Source organism: Equus przewalskii, chromosome 4 (assembly GCF_037783145.1).
Source record: "Equus przewalskii isolate Varuska chromosome 4, EquPr2, whole genome shotgun sequence".
Classification (NCBI taxonomy): domain Eukaryota; kingdom Metazoa; phylum Chordata; class Mammalia; order Perissodactyla; family Equidae; genus Equus; species Equus przewalskii.
Genome location: NC_091834.1, coordinates 102,694,041 through 102,706,811, shown reverse-complemented (window position 1 = coordinate 102,706,811; position 12,771 = coordinate 102,694,041). Strand labels below are relative to the sequence as shown.

Genomic DNA, 12,771 nt, shown 5'->3' with positions numbered 1-12,771 from the left:
ACCTTCATGGATAACGTTGAGGGATACAAGGCTTCAGTGGGGGAGGTAACTGCAGATGTGGTGGGAACAGCAAGAGAACTAGAATTAGAAGTGGAGCTTGAACTGCTGCAGTCTCATGATAAAACTTTTAACAGATGAGGAGTTGCCTCTCATGGGTGAGCAAAGGAAGCGATTTCTTAAGATGGAATCTCCTCCTGGTGAAGATGCTGTGAAGGTTGTTGAAATAACAACACAGGATTAGAATGGGACATGAACCTAGTTGATAAAGCAGCGGCAGGGTTTGAGAGGACTGACTCCAATTTTGAAAGAAGTTCTACTGTGGGTAAGATGCTATCAAACAGCATCGCACGCCACAGAGAAACTGTTCGTGAAAGGAAGAGTCAATTGATGCAGCAAATTTCCTTGTCTTGTTTTAAGAAATCCCACAGCCACCTCAACCTTCAGCAGCCACCACCCTGATCAGTCAGCAGCCATCAACATGGAGGCAAGACCCTCCACCAGCGAAAAGATTACAACTTGCTGAAGGCTCAGACGATGGTTAGCATTTCTTAGCAATAAAATATCTTTTGATTAAGGTATGCACATTTTTTAATTAACGCTAAAAAATAATGCTATTGCACACTTAATAGACTACAGTATAGTGTAAACATAACTTTTATACGTACTGGGAAACCAAAAAATTCATGTGACTCACTTTATTGCAATATTTGCTTTATTGTGGTAGTCTGGAACTGAACCCACAATATCTCCGAGGTATGCCTGTATCTATATGAAATGTTTCATAATTTAAAAATTGATTTTCTCTAAAAAGAACATTCTCTTACTCTTCCAAATATTAAATTTATGATATATTTTCCCCTTAAAATGGCTAACAGAGAAAATAAAAATACTCACCTAATTTTAAAAATGGCCTCTCTTCTTCAATTTCCTCTCTCTCAGGCAGTTCAACTCTTACAGGTGGTCTTGGCATCTGCTGTGGGCCATGGTTAATTTCCCGGTGCAATTTTTTTTCAAGGGACCAAACTGAAGGCGGCTTTTGGACTTTTCTCTGCTGGTTGCTCACATGGTTACGGTGAAAATATATAGATAACAGAGCTGTCCGGATCCCAAATGTCAAGGATGCGTAGAATAAACATTGAATTATGACATTTCTCATTGTAAATCTAGCATTTTTGAAGGTCCATTTTCAACTTCCTAAATCAGAAGGATTTAAGAGAAGCTGTATTAGATATTTCAATGGTTGATAGATCATCTATTTGGCTTAAATTCAATTTTCAGTGTTTTGAAAACAATAATTTGATATCAGTGCTTACCATATACTTTGAGAAGATAAAGTGTATCTTTTTTCTATTAGCAAAAACAAAACTGATATTCATAAGATTGCTTAATATCAAAACATACAACATGCTTATAAAACATACAATATCGGGGCTGGCCCCGTGGCCGAGTGGTTAAGTTCGCGCGCTCTGCTGCAGGCGGCCCAGTGTTTCGTTGGTTCGAACCCTGGGCGCGGACATGGCACTGCTCATCAGACCACGCTGAGGCAGCATCCCACATGCCACAACTAGAAGAACCCACAACGAAGAATACACAACTATGTACCGGGGGGCTTTGGGGAGAAAAAGGAAAAAATAAAATCTTTAAAAAAACAAAACAAAACAAAACAAACAAACAAAAAAAAACCATACAATATCATTTAAAGTCATTGGCCCCTACTTCTGAGCATACAGCTAAAGGAAATAATGTGAAAGGAGATTTACCCATCCCTTATACATGTTCAGTCCGTCTTGGAGTGATGGTATAGGTCTCTATTTCAAAAATCTGATTTAACACCAATCAGATTGTTAAAAATGTAAAAACATACAATATCACATGCCGGTAAGAAAGAGGGTAATGAGAACCGTGGTCCCACTAATGGGAGTGTGAAATGTACAACCATTTTGTCAATATCCAGTTAATTTAAATTTATAGTATGGTATACAGATCTTCCTTGACTTATGATGGGGGTAAGTCCCGATAAACCCACCCTAAGTTGAGAATATCAAGTCAAAAATGCATTTAATACACCTAACCTGAACATCTTAGCTTAGTCTAGCCTATCTTAAATGTGCTCAGAATGCTTACATTAGCCCACAGTTGGCCAAAATCATCTAACACAAAGCCTGTTTTCTAATAAAGTGTTGAATGACTCATGTAATTTATTGAATACTGTCCTGAAAGTGAAAACAGAGTGGTTGATGGGTCCAGCATGGTTGTAAGTGTAGTGGTTGTTTGCCCTCATGATTGTGGGGCTGACTGGGAGCTGTGGCTGCTGCCCAGCCCAGCATCACGAGAGAGGATTGTATCATATACCACCCACCCAGGGAAAGATCAAAATTCAAAATTCAAAGTACGGTCTCTACTGACTACTTACTGCTTTCAAAGCATCATAAAGTTGAAAAATCTTAAGTTGAACTATCGTAACTCGGGGACTGTGTGTGCTGAAGAAATTCCATCCCTAAGAATACCCTGAAGAGACCTTCATACGCATCAGGAGATATGTGCAAGAATGTTTATTGAAATACTGTTTATAATAGAAACTATGTAACAACCTAAGTTTCCCTCAACAGGAGAATTGATAAAGTGAGGCTACTCACTCAACACTGGAAATGAATCAACTGGAGCTACATGTATTAATTCTGTAAAATCTAAAAAAACATAATGTTGCACAAAAAACAAGTAGGGTATGATGCTACCTATATACATTTGGAAAACAAGAAAAGGAGTGCGATTGTTTACGGATATACCCGTATACAGCAAACGTTGGGGGAAAAGGCATGCATGCGAATAGTCTACACCAATTTTGGATAGTGACGACCTCCATGACGGAGGGCTTTGGGGAGGAGAACAAAGAGCTCCTACTATGTCCTCAATGCTTATTTTTTAAAAAGCTCTGAAGCAAATGTGGCAACATCATGAGGTTTGATAAAGCTTGATCATGTGTACAAAGTGTTCATGATATTTTCCTCTGTATTTCCCTTATGTTTGAAATATTTCATAATTTATCAAAAAAGAAGGAAAAGAAAGTCTTGAGAGGCTTCCTTCAAAGATGATAGAGTGAATACATGTGTCTCTTCCTCTCCTCTTGACGCAAATGTAAATAAAAATAAAGCTGAAAACTCTCCTGGGAAAAGAGTGGTCGAGGGAACATCAATGCACAGGAGATTTCAACACAGATTTGGAAGACAGGCAGCTACGGGACGTGTGATAACGATTTGGAAAGACAGAGGACAGCACACCTCCAAGTGTGCAGAGAGAGGAGTCTGAAGTGGAGATGAGCCTAGCAGACCCCAGAGCAGCTCGGAGCTTGAGACACAGGTGTATCAGGTGACGCATGCGGAGGCTTTGGGAAAGGACAAGTGTATGCATAGAACTGTCAGCTCTCTTCACCCCTCCCTGCACAGAAAAGTCAAGACGGGAGCCTGGCAATTTCCTCACTGGAGAAATGGGACTGTAGAGGCTCAGGTCCTATGGAGGGAATCTTAGGGCTGCAGTCAAGGGGGTCACTTGGATAGGAAAGAATTGGATCACTCAATCCTCTTTCCTGCCTCACGCCCGGGATCCTGGCAGCCAGGTTGCTATACCCGAGGTGGGAGAAGGAAGAATTATTTTATGATGAGAAGATAGGCCCTGGAGGAAAGACCTCCACTGTACTGAAATGTAGGAGTGCCCAAGAGAGCAGCTGATGCCTCACATGTCACCTTGAAAGCAGCGCACCTATGGCCAGTGCCAGACAAACACCAGAGATTCTAGTCAGCGGGTTAGTGTCTCACTTTTCAATTGGAAGGGAATGCTGTTATGGACTGAATTGTGTCCCCCCAAAATCCTATGTTGAAGCACTAACTCCCAGTGACCGTATTTGGAGAGAGCGTCTTTAAAGAGGTAATTAAGTTTAAATGAGATCATATGGGTGGGGCCCTAATCCAATTGACTGGTGTCCTTATAAGAAGAGAAGATCAGGACACAGACACAGAAAGAAGACCGTATGAAGACACAGAGAGAAGACCATCTGCCAGGTCTCCAAAGAAACCGACCCTGCCGACACCTTGATCTTGGACTCCCACGCCTCCAGAAGTGTGAGAAAATAAATTTCTGTTGTTTAAGCCCCCCCAGTCTATGGTATTTTATTGTCGCAGCCCCAGAAAACTAATACAGATGCCAAGGATTGACCAAGGCATTTGAGGAAAGTCTCCAGAAAGGAGGAAAACATAAATCGAACCAGAAAAGGGGAAGAAACAAATGAGAGCTTTCAAAAAATCAAAACACTGATTTTGATTGCTCAGAGACAGCTAAGAAGATATTACATTCATAAAACCAGAGAAGGCTAAGGAAAAGGAACAATTAAAGAACAAAAGAGGCTGTTGAAATTTAAACCATGATAGCTAAAATTGAAAAAATCATTTTAAGATTGGAAAATAGTGGGAAAGGAATATTCTAGAGTGCACAACAAAATGACAGAGAGAGGGAAAACAAGAAAAAAAGGAAAGATAATGATGTGGGGTCGGTGAGCTGAAGAGTTGAAAGAAAGATTTCTTGGACTCTCAAGGTCTGGCAGTAGTGCTCTTTTATTCAGAGAATAGTATGGAATAGCATGGGGACAGGACCCATGGGCAGTAAAGAGCTGCTGCAAACGTGGGTTGAGGGTAGGGCTAAATTTAAGGCATAGGTATGTGAGTTATCGCCTTATAAGACAAAGGAAAGAATATGCAAAAAAAAGTCATTAAAATGGTATCAGTGCACGTGGGGTCTGGTTATTGGGTGGTCCTATAACTTTAGATAAGAATCAGACTGGATTAAGTCAGGATGTTCTATGCTTCCTGGAGGATGTTGGTGGTGGGGGGAGTCAGCTACATGAGGTTACCAGACAAGCACAGTAAACAAGACATAAGTCCTTGCCATCCCCATTAAGAGTTTCTAGAAATAAGGTCATCCCCACTTCCTCCTGGTGCAGAGAGAGAGACACCCCCACAGATGGAGGCTTCCTTCACAAATGCAAATGTCTCTCATCAAAGGGCAAGCAAATTCCACTCCTCAGAACCTCCTTCCTGTCTGCAGTTTTTAAAAGTAACCAGCCCAAAGTAATCCTCATTAGATAAGATATTTCATCTAGGAGGTATAACATCCAACTAGCAAAAAGAGTTCCAAAAAGTAATCAGAGAAAAATGGAGGAGAGGAAATGATCAAATAACTAATACATTTTCCCTAGAACTAAAAGGGCCCACAGAATACCCAATACAATGAATGTAAAAAGATCCTAAAAGCTCCCAGAGGCAGGAAAACAGCTGACGTGTATGAAAAGGATCAGAATGATCTCAAATTTCTCAACAGCAACACTGGATTCTGAGATACTATGGAGAAATGGCTTCAAAATTCTAAGCTAAATGCTTTTCCACCTAGAATTCTTTACCTAGTCAAAATTTAATCAAGCTTGAGATTGGAATAAAGATATTTTCAGATCTGTAAAGGACTCAAAAGTTACACCCCAAGTATGCTTTTTTGGGAAACTGCGAGTGGATTGTAAATACCAATGAAACAAAGAGTAGAGAAAGCAAACATGGAGCCTGAATGGTGGCTCCAACCCAAGAGAGGCAGAGAAGTCTCCAAGGATGTCTGTGCAGTGGCCTAGACAGCAACCAGCTGAGACCCGAACAGAGGCTGGTGCTGAGCTGTGGGGGTTCCACCCCCATCCCAAAAAAGAGATTGGTAAAAAAAAATCAGCTCTGATGGATTATTTGGGATGGAGAAGTGTAGGCAGACAGCACACCTGATGGTAAAAATTAAGGAGCGATATTTGTAGAGTGATAAACATCTAAACACTGATTGCTGTATTAACCAAAAAATCACATAGATTCATTGGGAAAATAAGCTAAAAAAACATGGAAGTCATGTAAGAAAAATGAAGTTTATGTATAAAATAAACCAAGAAATAGAAGTCTAAGAATATGATTTAAAATGTGAAGGTAATTGTCACAAGAAAGAGATTAAGGAGTCGAAAGTCATTGCTTTTGATACCAGCTCAACACACGGTTGACATAAGGGAAGCCATATTGTAGAAAAGAAACCATATTGTCACTTTAAATGACCCCTGATTAACTAGCCCAGCCACGCTCTGTAGATTTTCTGGCCCCTCCCAGCTGCAATAAGATGATAACTTTATTTTTTTGAGTTCTCTAGGAATGTGATGACCCCCCAGGCAGAGAGCCTATGCTGATAGCCATCATCAATGACTACTGAAAGATCACGGTTCCGGTCTGTTCTGGTCTCTGATGCATATCCAATAAAACAAAAGGACTATCAGGAACTAAGACCAGATGTCTGCCTCACCCGGAGACCAGGCGCCTCCCCGACCTGGAAACCAGCCCCGTACATCACTGGCCTGTAGTCTTTGTTCTGTAAGATGGTTCTTTCGGACATGAGTCGGCCTCTTCCCTCCTGCTAGCAAGCTGTAAGAAAGAAACCCTTCCTCTCCTGACCCCCTTGCCTCCTGACTATTGGCAGGTCTTGAAGTGGGCAGATGACACCCCAACCCCCACCCTGGGGGGTAACACTTTTAGAGAGTTGAACTGGGGGTTAAGGCAGGAATTGGGCAGGAGGTTGCTGACTTTCTTTTGAAGATTTTGTTTTTATTTTTTTATACGTATGCATTACTATGACAAACATTTTTAAAACAAAGATTAGAAAGGAACATAAGCTGTGCCTATCCAATAGCATCAGTACCGGTAAACACAGGAACAGAGCGGCTATATGTCTCTCCCGTCCCGGTCCCTCTAAGTCCCATGACAACCCCAGTGTGTGGAAAATGTAATCAATGAAATGTGCCTCAAGCTGTCCAGCTTCACCCTCAGTCTAGGCCCTTCTGCTCTGGGTCTTCCTCCTTCTCAAGCCCCGATTCTTTCTAGTGTCTTCCTGGCGTTTGAACATTGAGGACTGTCTCCCATTTTTATCCTTTCTCTGACTCTGGCTTCTACGATTTTGACCTTAGGCCTTCCCTAGGAACAAGTTTGTATACGCATTCCAGCTCTTACTGTTCTTGTTCATGTAGGAAACCCGTACTGCTGACAAAACCCAGCACCCAGACGAATTCCATGGTATCAAACCACCAAAACAGCCCCTTGCCCCTCGAAGAGACCTGGATACAATGTCTTCAGCATGGTGCTGTGTGATGCCACCAGGTCACCCCTCAGGGCTGGGACCCCTATTCCCCCTACTGCCAGGAGTATTGGCAGCTGAGTCCCTTCCCCAGAATTACCTTTGGTGGAAGCAAGCTGCTTTGCCCAAGGCTCCCCCTCCCTGAGGGAACTCCTACTCTGAGTGGTTGATGGGTCCAACCCCCTTGTCTCAATGTGGGGCGACTCTGAAGATCCATCAGGCCCAGAGCCACCCAGGGGATTGGCAGAGGCCCCTCTTGCAACCACTCACAGTGCCCCTCTCTTCCTTTGCTTGATCCAGTTTCCCTCACTTGCAGGTGTTGTCCCCAAACCGTCGCCACTAAAGTGCCTGCCTGAAAATCTCAGTCTCAGAGTCTGTTTCCTGGAGAACTTGACCCACCACAGTTGGTAGTGGGGGTGGTCCTGGGAAACAGGCTCTAAAATGGGATTTGGGGGCTGCTGGGTCACCCCACGGTGGCTGGCCCCGAGGACCCCATTGCTGGTGGAAAGGCAGCGTTCTGATAGCCCCTGGCATGCTGAGGCAGTGTACTTGTTAAAACTTCACTGGTGGTGAACTGGGATGGAACATTGGTGGTAAGGAATGTTCTGGTTGGCATCTTTGAGAGATGAGGGCAGGGGGTAGTCATTATAAATACCAGGGAATCAGATGGCTCTTGTTGGATGCTAAGAAAGGCAATGAAAGGCTGAGGGTGATTAGTCCCCAATTTAAGGCAAAAAGTCATGGTAAGTGGGCCTCTTTAGCAGCATATAGAGACTCTCATCTCCTACAGCCAAATGGTGGGGCAGGCCGGGAATCACGCACAGGGCTTGGTATAAGGGCAGATGAGCTCCACGGAGGGTTGACTTCTCAACCCTGGCCAGTCTTCCATCCAGCGAAGGAGAGAGACTGAGACTCAGGATGCGGATGTGTGGGTGGAGGCACATCGGAAACCCTAGATCCATGGGGACCCTCTGGGCCCACAGAAATGGCCCACTTCTCCCTGTTAAAGGCTAGCTCTCCTCCTCTGCTTGAGGAGGATCCAGACGCCTCTGCCTGTGCAAGGCAACACACGCCCTCCTTCAGCATCGTCCACAAGACCCCTCCTGGCCGCCAGATCACGCCTAGGGTCAGGTTACAGCACAGCCTGCTCAGGGAGGAAAGAGGGTGCTCCTCAAGGCACTGTAGAAGCAGGCCTCACCACCCAGCTGGAGTCAGGGGCTGTGCACGGGCTGAGTCCTGAGAATTCTGGATCCAAGGAGGGGGTAGGATAGAAAGTTTAATTAGGCAGAGTTTATGAATATAGGGGCACTCTACCGGGACACAGCATTTAATACCCTGACCAAGATCCTGACTGCACGGTAAAGGCTCATTGACTGCATGAATAACACTTTAGAAATAAGACCTTTGATTATGCAAAGAAAAAGCATCAAATGTATAAGGAAGATAACTTCTAACTAGGGGAAACGGGTGAACTAAAAGCTGAAAAGAGAATGAAGCTGTTTAAACTTACATTACCACCGCATCTTCCTATTAAATGTCTACATTTTGAGAAACTTCTGTTTTAACTTTCTCCAAAAACCAGAAGCAATTAGAAACCAGTTAAAGGAGAAAATAGGTGAAGGGAGGCAACCAAATTTAATTTATAAAATATACACAGGACTTTGTATGATAGGATTATTACTGAAAAAGAAAATAAATCCATACTCTCTAGAAGGATTCTACTATATTAAGAAAATTTACGGGAAAATTCCCTTTAGATGTAAATACTTATGAAAATACCCCCTTCCCAATTTTATTATTTCACTAACCCAAGTTCCTTATATTACGTTTTCTTTCCTTTCCTTTTTTTTTTTTTTAAATTGGCACCTGAACTAACATCTGTTGCGAATCTTTTTTTTTTCCTTCTTCTTCTCCCCAAAGCCCCTGGTACATAGTTGTATATTCTGGTTGTAGGTCCTTCTAGTTGTGGCATGTGGGACGCCGCCTCAGCATGGCCTGACCAGCGGTGCCATGTCCACGCCCAGGATCCAAACCAGTGAAACCCCGGGCCTTGGAAGCGGATCTCGTGAACTTAACCACTCAGTCATGGGGCCCGCCCCCATATTACATTTCCTTAAAGAAGAGCTTCCCTTGTTCTCTGGAATATGCACGTCCTCCTCCTCCACGCCCCATACCCACGCCCACACTCCCACAAAACGCAGAAAACCTCTCCTACCAGGGGATAGATCTTGAGGAGACAGATCTAAGGAGGGCTGCGACTTTCAACTCTGGACCCTCAGAAGGAAATCGCGTTCAATTATTTTCTCCACTAAAATATGTTGAATTCACGTGCTAGAAAAATACAGAATTAATCTTTAAATTAATCTTTAAAACGTATTTCAAGGATGATTTACTTGTACTTGCGAAATTGTACTTATAGCAAATAAAAATTTAGAAGCACTAAAAAACCCCAAGAGTTAATTAAAAGAATCCAGGAAAGAAGAAAAGGATGCTGCTAATAATTGCCAACACGCATGCGCACACGCATACATGCACACTCTGAAAACCAAGACCCTGAACTAAATCTGGATGGACAGCCACAAGTTTGTTTCAAAATGAGAGTTTTTAGAGTCAGGAAAACATACCCATGCTTTAGATAATGTCATAACTGATTTTTCTAGAAATAATCAGTATCTCTCATCTCTTGCTTTCCTGGGACAATCTTAATATGGATTTCCATATAAGATCTATGATTTTCACATAAGATCTATGATACCACACAGGGCTTTTTTCTATTTAGTGTTTTTGAATAAGTAATATATTCACTTGATATAAATCTTAAGAAGGGTATATAATGGGTATGTAATATAAAGGGGTATATAATGAAAATTGGTCTTAACTTCAAGAACTAAAGCCACTACAATACCCAGTCTACCCCTAGGGTGGCACCGTCCAGCCTGATAGCTGTAACCCCTTTTAGAAAAGCAGGTCTTCTTAATCTTAATCCCCAGAGCCAGCCTCACATTCAAGATTCAGTGATCTAATGCGCCTCTTCCATTGATCCTCGGTGGAAGGAGCCCCCAACATCTCTGTCCCGCTTTTCAGCCCAACAAGCTCACCCGCCTACCACTGAGACGATTGCGTCCACTGCTTTGTCATCGATGTATTTTGCAGGCTGAGTCCGAGGAGAAAATAGGCAGGAGTCTGTGCGGAATGATCTGAAAAACGGATTTTTTCTGAATGGCTGACTTTACGGTGCCTGGATTTTGAGCAAAGACTTGATTGTACTGGGCTGCCCTGCATGCATGGTCGTGCTCAAAAGGCAGCACTCACGGAGCCGCCTCACAGAGCCCTGTGACATCACACAGGGCGTCCCCAGCCCCCAGAGGCCCCTGCCTGGAAGCTGCAATCAGCAGGTGGCAGCCAGGACTTCCAGGTCTCAAAGGGTCCTTCAAAAAAGTCTTAGAATCCTCGCTCCTCAGCTGAGGAAGGAGGAAAAGCCTTGTATCGGGCAAGTCAAAATCCTAGCCTTCTAGCCAGGCCTCGGTTTTAGCTGGTTTGAAATAAACTTAAGAAAAAGAAGCTTTCAGAATACCTCAAGAGACTTACTGGTGAGCCAAAGGGTTATTTGGCTGCCTTTTAATTTTCTACTCTATGTTACTCAGCATTTAGTATTAGTACATGAGCTGAGCCAAATGCTTGCGAAATTTCTTCTCTCTTAACATGTCTGAGCAGACTTGACCCTCCCCCGGCTGAGGAGGCTGACTCAGTGTTTTGCTTGGGACCAGACATCTGCTTCAAAGCATATGAGAGGCAGGGGGTGAGTTGGGGCCTTTTGATGCCTCTCCTGGGGCAGAAACAACGGGCAACAATGACCTCCAAGCATAAGTTCGAATCTCCTTTGGACAGGCTCAAAGGGAAGAACCTTCTTTGTCCTTTTATAATAATATTACTATTGAGAAGTAAGCTTTATTTGTAACGGCCTCCAACTGCAAACACCCAAATGTCATCAATAGTAGAATGGATAAACTGTGGTTATTCATATAATAGAACGCAAAACAGCAATGAAACGACTGAGCTACAGCCACGTGCAACACCACAGTGAATCTCACAGATGTGGCACGGAGGGCTGGAAGCCAGAGACGGGAGTTTATAATCCTGTTTCTCTGAAGCTCAAGAAGAGGCAAAACTAATCTAGAGTGACAATACGGTAACCACTGTTCAGGGTGGAGGTGCATATGGAGTGCTTGTTACTGAGAGGCCAAGAAAGAGCCTTTCACAGTGCCGGAATGTTCTATATCCTCTTGATCTGGGTGAAGGTTTCCCAGAGCCTACATACACAAACATTCATTGGGCTGTTTACTGAAGGTTTGTGCTCTTCATTGTATGTATGTTATATACTCAAAAAATTTAGGAGGGCCTGGCCCGGTGATGTAGTGAAATTTGCTCACTCTGCTTTGGTGGCCCGGGGTTTGTGGGTTCAGATCCCAGGCACAGACCTATATACAGCTCATCAAGCCATGCTGTGGTGGTTTCCCACATATAAAGTAGAGAAAGATTGGCACAGATGTTAGCTCAGGGATAATCTTCCTGAGGGAAAAAGAGGAAGATTGGCAACAGATGTTAGCTTAGAGCCAATCTTCCTCACCAAAAAAAAAAAAAGAAAAAATTAAGAGAAAGCACAATATTTGGACAGATTATCATGGGAGATTTGCAAGTATTATGTGGTTGGTTTGTTGTAATAAAGTCAAACATTTCTGAGAAAGGTGCACGTAGGACTTTATTCAGACAATAGAATTTTATTCTATTTTTATTTAATTTTAATTAAGAAATAATTCATGTAACATAAAATTCACGCTTTTAACGTATACAGTTCAGTGTTTTTTAGTATATTCACAAAGTTGTGCAACCATCACTACTATCTAATTTCAGAATATTTTCATCAGCTTAAAAGAAACCCCATAACGCCTGGCAGTCACTCTCATTTCCTCTTCTCCTCTGCCTCCATCAACCGCTAATCTACTTTCTATCTCTACGGATTTACCTATTCAGGACATCTCATACAAACAGAATCACACAATATGTGGTCTTTGTGTCTGGCTTCTTTCACTTAGCACAAGGTTTTCAAGGTTCACCCATGGGGTAGCATGTATCAGTGCTTCATTTGTTTTTATGCCCAAATAATAATCTATTGTAGGAAAATATCACACTTTGTTTAGCCATTCATCTGTTAATGAACACTTGGGTTGTTTCCACTCAGAATGAATCAAAGACCTAAATGTTAAGAGGTAAAACTGTAAAAACTCTTAGAAGAGAATGGGGGGAAAGCCTCATGACATTGGATTTGGCAATGATTTCATGAATATGACACCAAAGTACAGGCAACAAAAGAAAAAACAAACAAATTGGATTACATCAAAATTAAAAACTTCTGTTCATCAAAGGACACAACCTATAGAATGAAAAGGCAACCTAGAGAATGGGAGAAAACATATAAACACCCATAAACTATGCATCAGGCTTGTCCGGGGAGGAGAAGGGGAGGTACTTCTCTACAAGCTCTTGTCTCTACTGGGTGAAGGTTTGTAGCTCCCCCGTGTTTCT

The 12,771-nt window shown here is 42.7% G+C and overlaps 1 protein-coding gene across 1 annotated transcript in view; it reads right to left on the bottom strand.

Moving 5' to 3' along the window:
• Positions 1 to 10,815, bottom strand: part of GALNTL5 (polypeptide N-acetylgalactosaminyltransferase like 5) — a 65,101-nt gene extending 54,286 nt beyond the window's left edge. The window contains exons 1-3 of the mRNA XM_008523590.2: positions 10,287 to 10,815; positions 9,404 to 9,519; positions 895 to 1,194 (exon numbers count right to left, since the gene is read on the bottom strand). Coding sequence (XP_008521812.2) covers positions 895 to 1,156 — 262 coding nt within the window. The 5' untranslated portion in view covers positions 1,157 to 1,194; positions 9,404 to 9,519; positions 10,287 to 10,815. The remainder of the gene's footprint in view (positions 1 to 894; positions 1,195 to 9,403; positions 9,520 to 10,286) is intronic.
• Positions 10,816 to 12,771: the final 1,956 nt, after the last annotated feature.